The following is a 20,554-nucleotide window of genomic DNA, read 5'->3' as shown; positions in this document are numbered from 1 at the left end:
AGGATGTCGGTACAGCTGCCTCAGCCCAAGCAGTGCTGTCACTCGCTGTCCCCTGTGAGGTGCTCTGACCCACGGGCCCAGCTTCGCTCTCCAAATGCCCAGAGCGCCTCCAGCTCGTGGGAGGATGACAAAGAACATCCCACCAGGAGCACGGGAGAGGAGGTGGAGGCAGCTCCTGGCTATCTGCCAAGCCTCACCACTCTGCTTTTTCATTTTTAGTTTCTGCTCTTTGCTGCAAAGTTTCTACTTATGCTCCAGTTTCCACGGCAACTGCATTTCTTGCCTTTCTTCTCTAGCATTAAATTTTTATTTGATTTCCCTTCTTCCCAAGACATGACTCTCTTTTCCTTTTGTAAAAAGGAATTAAGTGTTGTCTTCTCTTTGGTTGTTGATATTTTTAAAGGAGGTAGGAGACACTTTCACTCAGGCGCAGAATCTGTCTAGAGCAGCAGCAGAGATTTAATCTCCCAAGGAAGAATGTCAGGGGATTCCCTTGCAGAAAAGCCATCTACTGTAATTATCTTAACAAGATTATCACATGCAAGAGTTCCAGGTACTGTGGAACCCAGCATTTTTTTAAAATTGCAGGCTCATTTGAGACTAGACCTGGCCATTTTTTCTCTACAACTAAACATTTTAAAGCATTGCTTGTGACTCTTGAGCAGTCTCAGGAGAGTAGTTTAATATTGGAAGTGCATTAGAAATGTGGTCTTCAGTTCCAGACTGTAGGAGAATTCAAACTTTTCACTGACAGTGTTGTCACCTGGCTGGGAGAGAGGTGCTGGGGTGAAGCTGCAGGACCCCTCTTTCCCCTGCCATGGTCAATCACCCCAGCAGTGCCCTGCACACCCTCACACAAAGCACCCAGAGACAAAACCCTCACAACTCACGGAGCTTAAGCTAATTAATTTGTCTTGCCCTTGTCATGTTGGGACTGAATAATCTGACAACCTGAATTCATTTGAGAAGGAAAAAATTCATCAGAATAGCAAATCTGGATTAGATCTATTTGGTTTTTCCAAGCTTTAGCTTCATCGTAAACACAATTTACATGCTGCAAAGCCCTGAAATAATACAGGTTTTCATGTCAGTTCACTATGAAAGAGTCTCTCCACATCTAAATTCTCCAGCACATTCAGGCCATAAACTGACCCTCCTGTACAGTTGTAGATTACCAGGTTTCCAGTCTTTATCTCTGCCTGGTGGGATTTCACAGTAAATTCTTTCAGGACTGAATAAATAAAAGAAGCAAAACCACAGCATTTGGCTCATAAGGCAACACAAACAAATCTGTCCATGGGTGCTATCTTGTTTGCAGCACATGTGCACAGATTTACATGTAGGATTGAGGCTTAGTGCTCTGTTTGTTTAGATTTTCATTATTCTGTACCCCAAGCATAAGGTAAATTGTATAAAGACTGAACTTGGAACAATTTTAAGAGTAAGCTGATCTTCTTAAATCATTTTATTAACCCAGTTTTGCAGTTTTTAAAGACTCTTACTACTCAGAAGAAATAAGGGAAATGGGTCAGGAGTGAGGAGCTCGGTCTACTAAACTCGGTTCATGTCTCTCTCCTGCTCTTGAATTCCCTCCTCTAAAGAATATCTAGGTCAGGAATTCACAGGATCTTATAGAAATCTGGCAATGTTCAGTGTGTTTGCCAGCCAAGCTATTTGAATTGTCAGATATTAAATATATGTGCTAGGATCTGTACTGTAAAATCCCATTACAACTTACACTGTACATGAACTCCCCATGGATTGGCTTCACTGCAGGCCAGGTCTCCCACTTTGAGTCAGGGTCAGGAGGAAAGTTTTAGACATCTGAGCACAGCCTCCCTGCTTTCTTCCCTCAGAGATCCCAGGATTAGGGATTCAAAGAGCTGCTTTAGGCGTAGTCCCCTAAATCGCAGCCATAATGCAGCTTTTATGTGGCCACGGACAGGCTTCATGTCTGCACTGTTTCAATTCCCAGCGTGGGGATTGATTCAGGCAGACAGCAGCTTACTCAGCTCTCTCAGCTGCTGTGCTGAGGCGAGAACATCCAGCAGCCCCTTGCTCATCCTTGCTTGATTTAATGATTTGCTGGCCAGACTACAGAGAGCGGCTCAGGAACTCCTACCCAGCGCGCCATGATTTGTGGGTTGCTGTTGCTCATCTGTAATTGCAAGGAGAAATGCTCATCAATCATTCCAGCTCTCCAGCAGAACGTTGGGAGATACAGCAATGGAGAGCTTTCAACCTGGCCTATCTTTTAGAAACATTCTAATCCTGCAAATAAAGATCTGGACTCTGTCCCGGTGCCAGGAGAAGAGCAGCTCCTTCCTGATCCCAAGGGGCACAACCATCCCTCAGTGAAAAGAAGCAATATTCCTCCCCTGAGAGCAGGGACAAGAGGAGGCTGGGAATAAAATCTGCTGATCTTCATTGCTGCTCTCATTAACACCAAACTCTCAAGTCACAGCATCAAAACATTTTTCTTCAGTTCTCTTGGAGCCCCTTAAGGCACTGGAAGGGGCTCCAAGATCTCCCTGGAGCCTTTTGTCCAGGCTGAAGAGCCCCAACCCTGTCAGCCTGTCTCCAGAGCAGAGGTTCAGCATGGTCCAGAACTACAGTCTGACACGAGTGCCCCTCTCACATTCCCTGGGCCAGAGCTATCTGAGCACCATTGCAAATGTTTCCTCTCCTCTGTGAAGGAAAGCTGGAAATCATCATCACTTAGTCCCCAGTGGGACAAGAGAATCCCTGTAGGTAAACCCAAGACTGAGTGGGGATTCCTGGGAAGCTGCACTCCAGATCTCTACAATCCTTATCACCCTCGTTACTGCTCAGTCAGATTTGAACTCTTTTTCCAGCAGCCCTGTGAGCAGCACACCTTCCCAGTAAGGTCCAGATCCGAACCGCTCGCCTTCATTTCCTGCAGTCTGATAGAACACAATCCTAACACGATTTATTGAGACAATTAAAATTCAGAAAACAAGCTTCTCCTTGCTCCATAAAGCACAGCAAATTTATTTGCTGCAGTCAGTAAAAGTCTGCTGCCTAAAGCCGTGCAGGAACTCAGCAGGGCCTGGCCAGGGACTGCAGGACCCTCAGAGCTGGGCTGGGCTAATCCATCAGAGCTGGGTCTGCACCAGGGCTGCTGCAGGGACCCTGCAGCTCCCAGGCCCTTCCACATCTGGAGAAGCAGAAAAAAGGTTCAGGAAAGAAAAGTTGGTTGGTCTGTGCTCAGCTGCCATGCCCAGCAGTCCTACCAACAACTGTGACCAGTTTTGAAGCTGCACATTTGTACTACTCAGTATTTCAAGTTCCCTTAACCAAAGACAAAACAGAATGGATTTTTCATCCACCAAATAAAAAACCTCCCTAATTTGGAATTATTGGAATCATTACAAATGTGTAAGAAGGCTGCAAGCATTTGGATACACCACACTCAAGCCCCAGTACATACATTTATGCAATGAAATCACTTAATTTGAAACAGATCACCAAAAAGCCAGCTTGCATTAAGGATGCCTCAAAGAAGAGATGTCACGCTAGAGATTTTCCCAGTTACCTATAAAAGAATCAGTTTTTTAAAGTTATTCTGGTTTGAGAGGTAATTAGTAAGTGAATTTAGAATATAATTGCTCTGAACAATGATAAACTTGTATTATACCCTGAGTAAGCACTACAGGCAGGTGATAAATTGCAAAAGTAATGCTACATCAGTTTAACTTCCTGCCGAGTCACCCTGAACTGCTCCAGCCTTGCACAAAATAGCCCCTGCTTTCATTACTAATAAAACACAGAATTAATTACTCAAAATAAAAGAGGCCTTGAAAATGTGCCCAGACACTGAACCATGCTGGCTTTTGCATTCTTTTTCCCTTTCTTTTTTCTCCTATAAATGAACCTCAAACCCATTCCCATGATTTCTTCAAAGCCAGCTGCACCACACGAGGTTGTGTTCAGGTCTCAACCATTCCCAAGTGGATGCCCAGGACCTGCACACACAGCAGACTCTCCAGTCACCATACTCCTCTCAAAATACTTCAACTGATGGCTGACTGCACCACAAATTTCATTTCTCTGTCTGGATTATGATAAAAAAAGAGCTCAGTTTGGAAATCCGCTCAAGCAGTAGAAATATTTTAGACCGGGATCCAAATCTTTCAAATGTCTAGTGCTGGACTGGAATTCTCCAGGGACTTCCAGGCAATTCTGCTCCAGCTTGAACAAGAAGTATCCCTGGCTTGTTATTATTAACAGCTGGGAATCTTTATTTCCCTGCTCTCCTGTAAGAAGCATTCCAGCTTCTCCCAGAATCTCATCATTATAAAACATGCAGGTTTAGAGCTGTGCCTGTTTTCACCTCAGCTGTTCTCCAGGAATTTGCTTCAAGATGAAATGTCACCCAAAGTTTCCAGGAGATTGTAGCTCCTGTCCCCTTTGTGTCACCCCCACACGCTGACAGGGGGCTCTGGCAGTGGGTGACCTGCATCCTCCTCCCTCAAAGCAACCTTGTCACGAGCAGCACCAGGAAAAAGCCATAAAACTTCTTTAGAGAAACACAAACACAAGGTTCCCACCAATTCCTAACCAGAGCATTTAAAAGCTCTTGGGCAGCCGTCCAGCCCTTCTGGCAGCTCTGTGTTCATGGAGGAAGAGAACGTGGGAGAAAGAATCCAACGGCACAAGGAGCCTGAGCAGCCAAACAGCTGCACGAGGAGCCCAGTAGGGCTCATTCTGCAACCCAGGCTCTGCAGGGCTCATTCTGTAACCCAGCACAGGCTTTGCAGGGCTCATTCTGCAACCCAGGCTCTGCAGGGCTCACTCTGTAACCCAGGCTCTGCAGGACTCATTCTGCAACCCAGGTTCTGCAGGGCTCACTCTGTAACCCAGCACAGGCTCTGCAGGGCTCATTCTGTAACCCAGGCTCTGCAGGACTCATTCTGTAACCCAGGCTCTGCAGGGCTCACTCTGTAACCCAGGCTCTGCAGGGCTCACTCTGTAACCCAGGCTCTGCAGGGCTCACTCTGTAACCCAGGCTCTGCAGGGCTCACTCTGTAACCCAGCACAGGCTCTGCAGGGCTCATTCTATAACCCAGCACAGGCTCTGCCGGGCTCACTCTGTAACCCAGGCTCTGCAGGGCTCACTCTGTAACCCAGGCTCTGCAGGGCTCACTCTGTAACCCAGGCTCTGCAGGGCTCATTCTGCAGCCCAGCACAAGGCTGAGCCCAGCCCAACCCTCACTGTCTGTGTCCAAGTCCCTGCTCAGCCTTGGGCACCTCCTCTCACCTGGCTGACCGTGAGTTCCAGCTTTGCCTGCAGAGACAAAGCTCTTCCTCCCTTCCCAAAGCGCCCAGCTGGGGCTGGACCCTGCACAGGAGAGGCCTTGGAGTTTTTCTGATTGTCAGAGACAGTGTGGAAGGTGCTTCATGGGCCTCCCAGGGCTCCCCTGCAACACCTCCTGGTGTAAGAACATCTCTGCTGAGCGACTGCAAAGTCACTTTTCCAGTTCTCTGAGGCAAAGAGTGACACATAAGGAAGGCAGGATTTAGAGCGTGGGCTGAATCTCATGTGAGAAGATTCTGACTGCAGAGGTAAAGTATTGGCTAAATTTTATAATGATGGAGTTAATTTTGTTGCTAAGAAAAGCAAAGGCATGATGAGGACTGGCTCCAGAGATTACACAGTGTGTGGTCTCTGCACTTGAAGAGCTCTGCACAGCACTGATTCATGTTACATCAATTACTTTAACAAAGTCAGATTCAGAATAATATTTATAAAGCTGAGATCCACAGACCTTTTTGCAATCACCTGGGTACAATCACCTTATTCACAAAACTGGCTATAAATTATGCTAATCAGTGAAACACTCAGAAGATGAAGAGAGGTTTCTTGTGTAATTTTAAATGGATTCCTATAAAAAATTTGGAATATATAAAATTACAGTGTTTCAGTGTGCATTTCTATTTGAATCTTAGGTGTCAGTGATATAAAGGTCAAAGCACTATGATCAGGAAATTTAAAATATATCATTTTTATTGTGGGGCCCCTTCTATGTCTCCACAATGGTTAAATATAATACTGGAAGGTTTTGGTGAACACAGATGACATCTTAAACACCAATCCTGACCACTCCAGTGAAGCCTAAATGAAATGGTAACTTTTCACTCAAGGCAGTCCTATCTCTGACTCAGTCCCTCTGTTGTATTTTATCATTACTTTAATAATAAACCCTTTCCTTTGTGGTTTTCATAACATAAAAAGTTAAACAACACAATGAGATACAGCTTTCTCTTCATGCTCTTTGGGGGGGTAATTTAAAAAAAAAATTAACTTTAGCCTACTCTAACGTATATATTTCAATGAAGGGCAAATTCCTGTGCATTATTCAGGTGAGACAGCACCTGCAGAGCAGTTGGCACTCCCTGAAGGTCAGCAGCAGCAGAATGACCTTTGTCGAGTGTGTGGTTCTCCTGGAATGCCTGGGATGTCAGAGCAGAGGGACTGCCACTCCCCAGGGAGGGCCCTGCCAGGACCAGGAGTGTTCCCTGGCCATGCAGAGCTGCCAGGTGCCTGCAGAGCTGCATCTCCACCTGTCCAACACCACGGCACCTCCTCTGGCTCCTGAGCAGCCCAGGAAGCTGGGAAAGCACAGCCTGGGAGGTCACTGCCTGACAAGTGATTCCCATCTTTCAGCTCAGGCACAAGAAAGGTAATACTGCACATGGTTTGAAACAAATCCCAGGATTTGAGGTGAAGCACAGGAAATCCTGTATGAGGTGTGACATCTGGCAGCCCTTCCTTAGGGCTGGATGCTGGGAGGGGAGGAGGATAAATGGCTCCCTAAAGCCAGGACTGGGCTGTGGGCACGGGCTGCCCTGGTAGCTGGGCCACTGCTCTTCTCCAGCTGCCTCTGCCTTTTCCAGGATCAAAGGGAAGGATCCCAGGCTGGATCCCAGGCTGGATCCATGCTGCCTGCCTGTTCACAGAGCACAGCTCCTCCACACATTTTGCCCAGGTTTCTCTTTACTCAAGTGAGATTTTTCCCCTTTCCCTGCTCTGCTCTCTCGTTACTGCTCACAGCTCATCACCAGGCACAGACACAGGTGACTCTCCACCTGACCTTGTTTGAAGATGTCTCAAAAGTTCACATTCCATGGAATTAAAATCCTCAAACAGAGGTTAAAACTTACAGAAGTTATAACTCAAACAAACAGGTCCTTTTGTAGGACTCAAAGCCTTTGCAGGCCACTCCTGCTCCCTGCAGCACAGCCCTAAGGGCTGGAAAGCATTGAGGAATGTCCTTGTGTGTGGATTCTTCCTCCTCTCCATGAGGTTGTTTGCAGACACATTAAACAGTGCTGCTACTTGGGACACAAAACCCATTAAGAGGAGTGATGTGCTAAAATTAACTATGTATTTGTTTTCTCCTCAGTTTCTATAGAACACGAGGAGAGATGCAGATGGCTAACAGCACTGAGATTATAGTGAGAGCTGTAAAATTTGATGACTGTTATCAAAAGCATCGTATGGCTTATGAGAGCAAGTAGCAATAAAAAAAAAGTACAACCCCAAAAAAACCAACTTCCAAGCTTACCCTGGACAGGGAACAGGAATAGCAAAGGGGGATTAAAGCCAGTTTCATGCTAAAGGATTTATTAGAAATAAGAAGATCACTACTTCAAACCTTGACAGACACAGGTTATCTTGAGCAGTTTGGATGTGAATGAAACAGAGGTGCTGGGAACAAACCTGAATCACTGACAAAGGGAGATTTAAATCTGGGGTGGGGATTTTACTGCTCAGGAAAGCAAGGCAGGGATCAGCTGCACAGATCTGAGACAAAGGCCAAGCAACTGCTCCAGGATCTCCAAGTGGCACTCCAGACAGAGCACTCCTTCTCCATGGCTAGAAAAATGCTGTACTGCACCTTGCCACAGGCAGGGAGATGCCTGACAAAATAAGCTGAATCACTCACTTCCTCCTTTTTCAACCAGCACAAGATTTTGTTCCACCTCTCTGGATGAAATATTAATCCAGCCTGTAAGAGAATGATACCCACAGCCTTCCATCAGAGACCTCTCTGTTCAGACTCCTCTGTGGAGAATTACCTTTGTGCTCTTTCCCCAGCTGCAAAAGCTCTTGTATTCCTGTTTCCCCCTCCCTCTTCTGAGCTGCCATGACTGGAACTCCAGACTTTCCAAAGTTACAATGATTTATTGAAACCAGTTCTACTTAGTGAGAGCCCTGGCAAGCAGAAGCTGTGCTAATGCACCCAGCAATCCACAGAGCAAGATAAAATCTCCCAAGAACATTTTCAAGTGGTAAAAGAAGAAACAACGAGGGAAGGGTTGGAAGTTTTCAGTGCTCCCTCAAACATGGAAGATCATGAACAGAGAAATGAGTATCTTTTCTCTTAAGGTGTGTATCTGCCCATTCACTGGAGGAGAATCAGGGACTGACTCATTAGAAATCAGGACAGACAAAAGGACAGGACACACTGTTCCTTGGCTGGGCCTCTAGAGAACACATCCAGAGCATCTGTAAGAGCCATCTCTTAACCCTTAAACATTACAGTGCTCTCAAAATATCCATGTAACATCTACTGGGACACAAGTATTTTACAGTGGGAGAAAGTTTCTTACAATCCATTGGGGAATATGTTTCTCTGTGTTGGTTTTTAATTTATATTTAATCTCTACCCAACACCAAAATATGTACATATATAATTAGCTTAAAATATTCAAGAACATTTCTTGATGAGGGATCCATTTGCAAGGAAAATGATAGTAAGAACCAGAACTGAACGGATTTACTGACAAAGCACTAACATTTTCAAAAGAGAACTTTAAAAAAATCCATCAAGTTGCTCTTAGATGGCTCAAATGCCTGAGATGAAGAAGTCAGGCAGCACTTTCCAAAGGCACATAAAACAACAGCAATCTCAAAAGGTCTTTAGTATTTTTTTTACCAAAAATACTAAAAAAAGACACCAATTCTCAAAACTTGACTTACTCCAGAGGTTCAGTTCTTCCACACTGTCCTTAAGCCATTTAATTTCAGCACTGTTAGATGGGGCTGCAGAAGGAAGTTGAGTAAAAGCCTCATCCCCACTGACATTATTCTTTGCCTTCAGTTCTCTGCTCCTAAATTAAAAATTACAATCTCAGAACAAGGGAGTAGGAAATCACGGTTTGAGCATTCAAAAGCCCCTCACAAAATTGCCATGAAGCTCTGGCTACACTTCTTCCAAGACTAAATTCCCAAGATTTGTTGGAGTCCCTGCTCCAGTCGCTCTGTACCGTTCCCAAAATGACATTCTGGGTCAGGGATCTCAGGACAGGCACCCCAGGGCAGGCTGTTGGCAGTTTCCTGTGACAAAAGAGAAGATGTGGCCTGAAATTCCTTGAGAGAAAGAAGGACTTCCAACATTTCCATGAGGAAATTCTAAATCAACGCTCATTTTGCTGATTTTCACTTCCACAGCTGCTCTGCAAAATGGTTTCACATAGTCTGAACCAGAAACCAGGAACTCTCTGGTCTCCTGTGCTTGCCACTGGATTGTCCCAGTTTTTCTGAAGTCCTTCTCTCCCCATCAATGCTCCTCTTCTGTTAAAAAACTGGTTTCTGTGCTTCATCTGACCTACATGGAGGCAAAATATCAATTTTTTATCTTGATTTTCTTATCTTGATTTTGAAAATGTTGATAGTCTACTGGCAAGCACCAGGAGCAATGACATCATAACAGGAGGCGGCATCTATTCCAGGGAGCTCAGAGCCAGCAAAAATACTCCCAAGATCACAAAAATAGCTCCTATTACATTTTACTCCTTGGCAAAGGACTATTAGATTATATAAAAGGCAAGGCTAGCACAGATACAGGCACAGAACTTCATGGTAATGGCAGAGCCTCATCACTCTGGGTCTGCAAACTGGAAACCTCAATTCTAGGTAGGTCAGACTTATCTTAAGCTGAAGTTCACTAGAAATGTCCTGATTTTGACTCCAGGCACTGAGTAAGGCAGAAGGAGCCACATTCTTTGTGAATTAAGTGAGACTGAACTCCCAGAGAAAGTCTGGCAACCAAGTCAGACAAGAGAGTTGTGGAGGAGAAGAGGAAAGGAATTTGAGTGGATTTCTGAAATTAAGCTGTAAATATACAATGATGTTGTATTGCCCCTTTATCAAAATAATGTACTTTCTTGTAGTGAAATTGAGAATTCTTCATCTTCAAGGAAACAAAAATCCTGGTCTGCTGAAAAACCTGTGCTGAGATTTTCCAGACTCCAAAGACATGCCGGGTGGAATGTGCTCTCCACAGCAAAATGACAAATGTCCTCCAGCAATTTCTAACTGGGAAGAAGAGCAAAGAAAGGGAAATGGGCAAGGGGGAAGACTGTGGAGCAAGAAGAATGGCAAAGGACTAATGGGGAACACAGGAGATGCTGTGCCACTGCAACACCATGAGAAAAACTCCCTGTGTGTGACCCTGGACAAGGCACTTCTAACTCAGCTCCCCTTTGGAAGAAGAGGATAAAAGCAGCACATTTAAGCTGGCATGAAGTTATCTGGATTAGAGAGGGAAAAACACTGGAGCATTTCAGTGCTGATGATGAGAGCAGCACATCAGCCATAGGCAAGCAAACAAAAAGTGCTTTGCAGCTACACTGGATGCCATTAAAAGGAAATATTGACCAGTGCTAAGTTGTGGAGGGGTTTGGGAGGGATCCAGCAGGAACCCTCTGCAGAAGGGTTACAACCAGGAAACTCTACCCTTGCAAAAATATTTATCACAGTCAGGCCAGTGAACCAAGGAACTGCTGTTGGATGAAGCATGAAAAGCAAAAAATAAACACATTTTTCCAACCAGCTGGTGTTTGATCTGAGCATGCATATGGACATCCCACGGAACTGCAGATCTCTGTTTCCACACCCCATATTCTACTGGTCACCCCTGCCAGTGGCTGAGAAACCTTCTGGAGCCAGGTCTGGAATGGAAGAGATCCTCTGGACTTCAGAGGTCAGGATTCCATTCCTCATTATAATCATCACCCAATGGCTCAGTGACAAGCTGGGAAATCTATGACTGACAATACAATTCCAGCAAAACAGAACTAAGTGAGCCTTTATTGTTGTTGTTATTATTATTATCAATTAATAATTGATAAAGGATTATGGATGCTCAAAGGTTTCTGAGCATCCATAAGGAGTGGCACACGTGGCACTGTGAGACCTGAGCCCACATATCCCATGTCCCCAGCAAGCACAGGGCCCTGCAGCTGATGGACTGTCCTGGTGCTGCAGCTTGGTGGGATCCAGGCATTCCTTCCCAGAACCATGGAATATCCTCAGCTGCAAGGGACCCACAGGGATCATCAAAGCCAGCTCCTAATTCCTTCCGTGACTTGCCACACTTTTCCTAATTACAGCAAAGTAAGTTTTTCTTCATTAAAGGAGCTGCTTTTGATGATCTGGCAGTGGGCCAGGAAAATGACTAAGTGAAAAGATGCCTCCCTGTCAATGCAACAGCTCTTGCTGTACTCTGGAACATTTGCTCTGCACTGGTGCCTGGGTGTAAGGAAGCACAGTGAGAGCACAACCCTCTCCTGTTTTTCTGAACTTGAGTAGATATGAAAAGCTCAGGTCAGATCAAGCATCAGTTACATAAATCTACTGTTCCCTTAATTACAGGCACTGAACATTTGCCTTGTAGTACATACCAGAAAACAAGTCACACACTTGCTGCACAGTTACCATTAACACACCAACACAAAAAAGCTGAAAATCAGGTACTTGTCAAAAATAAATTACAATGAGTCTTCAGCAAAGTCTTAGAACTATTTTTTTGCAGATTTCGCCCTTGAACAGACCACAGTAAAATGAATAACGTGGCTCACTGGAAGGAGGGACAGGATTCTACAAACCATTAATATTTCTTGCCCTCCCTTTGCTAACTTTGTTTTGTGTAGATAGAAGAGTCTGACTGGAACACAACCTGCAGAAAAAGAACTCATACCCGTATTTTAGAGGTCACATGCAAGAGTTCAGGATGTGCTAACAGGGGCAGAGTGGTGGCCCCAGGCTGTGGTGTCAGATCTGCTGTCCTGAGGTGAAGGAATGGCCCCAGCTCTCTCAGCAGGTCATTAGTGGGCAGGATTTAACAGGCTCACGAACTACATCTTGTCCTCTGCAAGAGGAAATACTGACTGCTGCAAACTAACTGTGCTTGGTCTGAGATAACAGAAAAAGAGATTCCATAAGCAGGAAAACGAGACCTGAGAGTTCTCTGCACAAAGATACGAACCCAAAAAGAGCTGCTGGTCTGAATTACAATGACACTCACACTGCAGAAAGTTTGGGTTAAGACTTATTGTAAAACAATTGCTACACAAAAGAGAAAGAGACAATCATTGTTCCAACTCTGCTCATTAAAGAAATTCAGAGACAAACCCCAGTCTTTGATCCCAGGCATTGCTAGGAGGCAACTGTACACTGCAAATGATTCACATTCATTCCTAAAAAAACAAACCCCTCCTGCAAGTAGAAAGTCAGTCTCGAAATTCCAAAGTCTTTCCCTGCTTACCTTTTTACAAGCAGGTCAAATTTTTGGAAGTAGTTTCTCAAAGCAACTCAGACATTCCACGTTAACTCTCGTGCTGCAATAAACAGCTGCAAAACTCCCTGATTTACTTCCCGGCTTGGTGTGCATGCTGAACCCCAGAGGAATCCCACACAGGGAAAAAAAATAAAGGAAAAACACCTCCAAAACCCACAGGAGAGGAGACTCAGCCTTCGGGCAAAGCACAAAAAAAGTTCCACAGGGAAACAGAAAGGAAATCCAGTGACAAGTAAAAGTTTGGGTAAGAAAGAGGGAAGGCAGGCGTGCTCCCCTTGCCTGGAGTCCTGGCTGAAGGTGCCTCTCCAGCAGAATCCACGGAGGCTCCCGGCTCCTCGGAGCAGATGGTATTCACACATTATTCCCGAACAGCAGCATTCCCCAGCCCAATCAGGAGGCAGCACTCAAAAGCCAAGTGCTTCCCAGACTCTGTTACAGTTTTCAATAGCTATAGCACAAGATGAATGACTCAGAAAATGAATAAGCAGGGAAAATAAAACCTGCCTCTCTCCTCGGCAGAGGCACAGGCAGGCGGGTCAGAGCCCTCAGTGTGCTCAGCACTGGGTTCAGCTGGAATGCACCTGCTTTTTTCCCGAAATCCTAAATGCTGATCACTTTTTCTGTGCCTTGAGTTTGTGTGATCAGCTTCATCTTGGGTTTAAAGTCGCAATAGTTAAACCTTCTTTTTCTTTTCCAGTCTTAAAAACAACAATCACTTGTAAGAGTCAAAACAAAGGATGATCTGTGCGTGTGCGCTCTTCCAGACAACTCAGACAAGCCCCTCGTGCCATCATCTCCTGCTGAATGCATCAATATACATTTCTAAGATTAAGGCCTGACTTCACAGACCCTGTTGCAAATGACATGAAATAGATTAATACATCCTCTGCTTTTGCCTGAAGTTTACCAGGAAACTTTAAATGACAATAAAACAAATATCTCTACGAACATATGAAATAAAAACGACTACCAACTTTCAGGGAAAGTAAAACCATTATCCAAAACCTGGCCAAACTGAACTGGAAACTACTTCCAACTGCTCTGTGCAGCTTCCAAACCATCCCATCCAGAGGGCACTTTTAATCCAACCCCTGAGCTCAATGCCTGGTTTTTCTGACAGCTGCAACCCAATAATAAAGGATGATCAGCTGAACAAAGCCAGCTCCTGATGGAAACAGGCACGGCACCAGGGCTCTCCCTGAAATACCGTGGTGCACTCCTGAGCTCTCCTCAACACTCTGGAATTCTCTGCAGCTCTGTACAGAAGTGTTTGTGAGGAGGTTGTGCTGTGCTTGGGGCTCCTGCCCCAGCTCTGCTGCAGCACAGACTCTGCTTTTACTGCTGCTGCTCAGGGCTGAACCCAGCAAAGCTGGGCTGCAGCCGGGCAAGTGGGATCACTTCCACCACTGCAACTATCTGGGGTGAGAAACATTCCCCCAGGTCCCCCCGGACATTTTCAGATCTTTGTCTCTGGCTGTAAATTGATCCTTTGCATTCCTGTCTGACACATGGACTGTGAAAAACTCTTCAGGGATATTCTCCCTGCCAGGAGAAAGGCTCTAACAGCACTTCTGCAAACACAGGGCCGGTCAGAGAGACAATAAAATTTTGTGAACTCTGGACTAACTTTTACTATTATTATTTTGTCTTTTTTTTTCTTTTTCTTCATTCTGGACCAAATAAGAGAATTCTATTTGCATTTTACTTTCCTATTTTCAAAACACCAAGTATCAGGGTTTCTCCCTAGGACTCAGAGCAGGACCCACATCCAGAGGCATCGTTTTGCTCCATCAGCCAGGCCCTGCCCACCCAACGCTAAGCAAACAAACCCACACAAGCAGCTCCAGCACAAAGAACAAGGGCTGGTGTTGTAACATCTGCCACAGCTGCCCACCAACCTCCAGCTGCAGCTAGAGAAGTGTTTAAAGGTGTAAAACAAAACTAGAGGTGTATCCAGATCTGCTAGAAAACAAACATTTTCTGAAGCCTCATCTTGGCAGGTATTTTCTGATCCCTGCACTAAGCTCCGTAGCAGCCAAAATCATTTTGACAACTGACTCACTGAGCAAGGCATATGCTGGGCCTCTGAGCCTCTACCAGCAGGAGCAATGCTCTGCAATTACAGCTTTTCCATGTGCTGGTTCCTTGGAGATGCACAGAGAGGAAGCACATCTGAATCCAAACAGGATCCCCACAATGCTCCAAGTGCTGGGATAACCCCGTGTATGCCCCGAGGAACCTCCTGGGCAAACGTCCCATTTGGATGTGACAAAGAACACTGGCTCAGGGTAAGCAGCTCTTCATTCTGTACATCCCTGCCTAGGGTGGATTTGTTAGCCAGGGATGGGAGGCATCAGCACCCATCCATCTCTCTGGGCAGCAGCAGAAGAGGAGGCTCTTGGCCAACAGCTGACTTTCACCCATGGCGTTCCAACAATCCTTGGCTGAAGGGCTCAGGAACCCCAGGGGTCTCAGATCTCATTAACAAGGGACACTTCCCTCTGGGCTCCTCCAGCTCCTTTCAGCTGCTACCAGAGTCTCATTAATGTAAAAGCTTCTCACGTATGAGCACCTCAATATATCAAATGTATGCTTGGAGCTCCTCCTCATCTCTGCTCCAGGAAATCCCTTGCCTGTGCACTCTTCCATCCCATCCAGTTATGCTGAATTCACCTTCCAGCTATGGCTGATGTAGAAAGTTCTGAGGGAGACTGGCAGTGCTGTGTGGAAGAGATGGATCTGGGAGGTTCCCTCACAATGCTCTGAAGTTCTTCTCTTTTAGGAGAAATATAAAGAGGCCTTGAATTTGCCTGATTATGAAACTATCCTTTTCTTTAGTTCCAAAGAACCAAGAGATGACTGTGACTATTTCCAGCACCTCCAAGTATGGATGGTTACATTCCATTTGTTGGATGCTCTCTCAGGATTCCATCTGGGTGGTTCTCCCTTGTTAAATGCCCATAATCCAGTGGGATGCTCATTTATTGACTGCTCTGTGCCCTTCTACTGATTTCAGCTCCCATTCCTCTGGAGCTTTCCCACTCAGCTCTGCTATCACACATAACCTACAAAAAGTTCTGTGTTCCCAGACCTTGCTTCTGCTTTCCTCTCTACCAGGTGTGATTTCTAATGCAGGCCAAGGTGTCATTGAGGCCAGGATGTCATTACTGCCCTCAAACAGTGCCTGAAGAATCTCAATTACCAACAGCAAAGTTCAAGCCTGGCTGCCATCCAAGTCATTCACCTGGTTCAATGTCTACGTCAGAGACTGAAAAAAATGTGCTGTAATTATTGTATTATTAAAGCACAATGGTTTTATTTTATTTCTTTGTGGCACAAAATCTGCATCTGTGATTCACACCTACTGTGTAGGGAATATGATTCCACTAAAACCAGTAGCTGGGATCGGGTCTACAAGGTTGTTCAAAAGGTCTAATAAAAATCTTGTGTTCTTTAAGGATTAACAACCGAATCACAAAGAAATATTGTCAGGACACAGAAAAGAATAAACTCAGAGGTGGTTCCAGTGCTGACAAGAGCTGTACAAACTGAGATCTGAGCAATTAGAAGACACAAAGAATACATAATTCATAGATATTTTGTACTCAAGAGTTTGCACACAAATAAAACATCTTATAAATCTTCAGCAGCTTGCAGAAAGCTGCTGAGCTGTCTTTTATTTGTGGAGCAGCAAGTGGCAATAGTACAAAAGAGAAATCCATAGCTCTGATATGTCATCCCTCCAAAATGGGTAATTTAGGGTTATGGTTTCGGAATCAGCACATTCTTCAGCAAGTTTCTTCCAAGATTTTTTTCTTTCTTTCTTTTTTTTTTTTTTTTTTTGGTGAAAAGAAGTAAATCCATGTCACTACATTAAAAAAAAAAAAAACAACACTTCAAAAACTCAGAGCTGTGAGCCACCACAAAATGAATGACATTAATGTTTCTCTACGTGCCTGCATTCCAGAGAATGGAAAGAAAATAATGGGTGGGAGAGAAGGAGAAAATAACGTGGAGGTTGCTTTAATGATTTTTAAAACCCGTATGAGAACCTGTAAGTTTGTGTGAGCCTTTATCCCATGTGGAGGAGAAAAGTTACAGAACTCCCTGCACAAATCTCCAAATGAAGAGCGCTTGTCAGGCTGTGTTCAAGGCAGTCAAGCACTGCAGCTCCCTGGAGAATCACAGAGAAAAATCCAGTAACCACTGCACCCACAGGTGATGAAAAACCCACAGGTTTTATTCCAGGGGCTGTTACGTCAAGGCAACCAACACAGCTTAAATCTCATGTCAGGCCCCCACATAAATGAGTGGTGATTCCCTGCTCCAGCTACAAGCAATAATAAATCTATGAGGCATCTCCATGAAAAGCTGGCAACTTAATTTGATTAAGAAAAAAAACCCCTGTGCTAAGAAATGAGACACAGCTCCCCAGTCTTGAATATTCCACCACCGTCCTGTGAGCTGAATTCATGCACGTTAGTAAGCAAATGGAAGGGCTGCAGCAGGCAAAAAAAGCAACCCTCAAGTACATTATTGCCACAAATTCTTCAGAACAGCTTTTCCTGTCATTAATCATCTCTTGATTGTGCTAGCAATAAGCAACACAGAAGGAACCAGGGCTGTATTTTAAGGTGGATGGTTAACCCGCAGGTAGAGCAAAAATTAAAGAATGGACTTCATTCGGCTGGCAGAAAAGGGGATTTGATTTGGCATTCTTGGAGGTAAAAAGGCACTTTTACAGCAAGCACAAGAGTTCTAAGTCATGGTCACTCCCCAAGGCATTAAGACTTGTCACATGAGCAGCCCACTTGGATAAACACAACAGTTCCCAGCATGTCCAGAGCTGCTGGATATCCAAGGGACTGAGAAGCAGCTTCCAGAACAAGGGAACGTTCTCAAGGGGCAAATCTTCCTGAACAGCACTCTGCTGGCTGATTCTGAGAACTTTCTGTTTACTGAATTCATGCAAAACAATGCCTGGGATCTCAGAGCAGCAGCTGAGTCCCTCAGTCCTGCAGTTCCAGCAGCAGCACAGGGAAGGAATTGACCTTGTGATCAATAAATGGTTCAACCCATTTGTTTACAATGAGATAGTTTAAATCAAAGTAATTTAAACACAACTAAAAGGAAGATGGGGATTTACATAGGAAGGGGAAGCAATGAAGTTTGTTCCCAGATCCTTGGTACCAGCAGTGCTTGCTTATCTCTCATTTCCCAGCTTATGAACCTTCCCAGTGTTTGCCGACTTATTCAAATATTTTGTAGGAAAAGTAAGTTTCTACACAAAGTGACAGAATATGCTTTAGATGTCTGTAAGAAAAGAATGAGAACTATGTATCTTAAATTATGCATTCTAAATTCAATGAGGAATTTAACATATTAGAGAAAATGAAGTTAAACTTGTATTTCCCTCAGAACCCAGACACTCCCTGTGACTCCTAAAGGCCAGATTCTAACACTGGGATGGACAAGAACACCTGCTTACATGTTTGTTAATATCAGCTCAACTATGTATGCACTTCTCTGAAAATCCTAAAACTTCCTGCTGTAAAGAAAATGGATTTAATTCTGTGTCTCAGTGGTCTAACAGGAGGTAATAGATATGAGAGGTAGATGCTGTTCTTCTAGAGAGGAATTAATATAACTACATATGAAATAGAATAGAAAGAGAAATGAGAAGTGTGAGACTCCCCTCTTAATATTTTCATGCAAATATCATCATTTGAAACACCACTGAAATCTGTCCTTGATTAAGTTCTATTTTAGCAAGGCACAGAGCCCCAAGTAAAGCAGTTCTGCCTACTTATATGTGCCCAGTCAACTGTTCACATAGTTTAAATGTTACTTCATTCCCTTAACCACATTCTTTCCACACAGTTTTATGTCTCTGTGATATTAAAACTGCAGTTGTGTCGGACTTGAAGCTCTGTTTACCAGCAGAGAATATGCTGTGGGAAATCCATAACTACTTCCTGAACAATATTTATGTGGGAAGTGGAATATTTAGTGGATTTCAAGCTGTATTCAGAATATACTGAATGCATATTAAGCAGTTGAGAATCAATTTATTCCAAAAATCACCATCTGAAATTGTTTTCATAAACATGAATACTTTGTTGTCCTCATTGCAGCCAATTCTCTTCACTAACAGAGAAATGAGACTTGCAAACAACTTTTCCCCTCAATTTATGCTTTTTTGTGTGCTTTCCAATAGACTGGATAGCAGAACATCAGCATGTGGAATGCTATAAATCCATGGAATAGCTGCATTTTTAACCATGGACTTCAATTCCAGGGCGAATTTATGTGGTCCTTGGCTAAATATATCCTCCTAAGTAAATTACTCATGCATCTGCCTGTAGGAAAGCTTTCTGCAGATAAAGAATCTGTTCCCAAATGTTACATCTGACAGCACATACGGCACAAAGTTCCATTCTCTCCTCAGTGGCAAAAAGCCCCCCAAGCTGAATAAGGTGGAATGCACAGGTCCCTGCTCCCTCTGCACAGACTGCTCAGGAGACAGCTTCATGCTGCCTGCTTCCTGCTCCTTCCAGTAGAATAAATATCTCAATGTATCAGTCTACTACATGTTTGTCTCCAGACCCTGTAAACAGAGGGATTTCTAAGCTCTTGTGAAGCACATTCCCACATTCATTTCCACTTATCCATGCAGAAGACAGCACAAACACATGCCTACCCCTGTGCCTTTAGCAGGATGGGGAACTCAGACACTCTCATTATCCTTTTTTTCCCCTCTCTCTTCTATGTTTCCTACTTCTTACCATTGGAGTTGTCCTGGTCCAAAGGATTATCTGGTTCCATTACTTCAAATAAAAGCATCCAACATGCAGTTCTCCATGCAGCAGAGGCATAAAAACACAGCAGTTGCCTAAGCTGATTCACCTGATTTATGAATTAGTGCAGCATCCATAAGAGGCTGTGTTTCTTCTTTTGTATTACATCTGGCTCCTTTTCCAACTCGATGGCTGGGTATTACAGCATGCAGGCCTTTTTCCAGCATCCTCTTAATGCATTATATTTAAAGTAGCAGCAACCTTTTTCTCCCATCCCCCAGACTAAGTTACAGCAGTAACTAGGCTGAGCTGGCAGCAAGCGCAGCTCATTCAGAACAGGACCTGCAAGCGTTCTCCGAGTCGTGGTGCTGCATAAAGAGCATGATTGATACAATAAAAAGTAAGCAGGCTTTGACACAGCACGGGATGCACTGCACAAAATCCCACCAAAACCAGGCAGAGGTCCTGAGGGTTTGGGGAATGCCTCGCTGAAACCAACAGTCTGCACCCCCTCACGCACAAACACAAATTATGTCCTGTTCCCTCCTCCTCCCCCTCCCCGCTCCAATCTTTTATAACCCTGGATCTCCTCCAGCAATAGTCTGTTCCTCCACTCAGTTTATAATAAACTCTGCCATTCCCCGTGTCCCTCGGGCTGGCATGGAGGGGAAGGAGGCTGTTTGCACAATGAATAGCCCAGCCCGTGCCTGACTGGGAGGCAGCTCCGGGACTCTGTGCCGGGCGCTGGGAACTTGCTGCAGCAGCAGCCTTTGGCTGGGGACCTCGTCCTGCATTTCCCTGCTCTGCCAAGCCAGGGCTGCTGCTAGGCTGGCGTTGGAAAAGCTCCTGCAAAGGAGCTGAAGGACGAGCCCCAGCTTGGCTGGACTCGGAGGGTAAATGACACCAGAGCCTCTGCACAGAGCCCGTATCAGGTGACAGCCGGATCGCAGCACTGCAAGGCAGGTCACCTTCACTCTGCTCCTTGGGTCTGCCGCTGCCTCCTCGAGACCTCTTGTCATTCACAACTGCTCCCTGTGCCTCAATCTTCTGTGATAGGGACATTGAAATATATCTGAGCTCACAGGAAAGGAGCTGAAACCTCCCAGCTTTGCAGGTTTTGAACTTCTCAGATAAATGATACAGTACAAG

At 44.8% G+C, this 20,554-nt stretch overlaps 1 protein-coding gene across 6 annotated transcripts in view; it reads right to left on the bottom strand.

The window, feature by feature from the left end:
• Positions 1 to 19,894, bottom strand: part of DAB2IP (DAB2 interacting protein) — a 156,911-nt gene extending 137,017 nt beyond the window's left edge. For 4 of the 6 annotated variants that reach the window (XM_036393687.2, XM_036393691.1, XM_036393693.2 and 1 more), the window contains exon 1: positions 19,515 to 19,894. In XM_036393687.2, coding sequence (XP_036249580.1) covers positions 19,515 to 19,632 — 118 coding nt within the window. In that variant the 5' untranslated portion in view covers positions 19,633 to 19,894. The other 2 variants (XM_036393689.2, XM_036393692.2) reach the window with 2 other exon arrangements.
• Positions 19,895 to 20,554: the final 660 nt, after the last annotated feature.

The sequence above is a fragment of the Molothrus ater genome, chromosome 20 (assembly GCF_012460135.2).
Source record: "Molothrus ater isolate BHLD 08-10-18 breed brown headed cowbird chromosome 20, BPBGC_Mater_1.1, whole genome shotgun sequence".
Classification (NCBI taxonomy): Eukaryota; Metazoa; Chordata; class Aves; order Passeriformes; family Icteridae; genus Molothrus; species Molothrus ater.
This window is presented reverse-complemented; position numbering and strand designations above follow the sequence as displayed.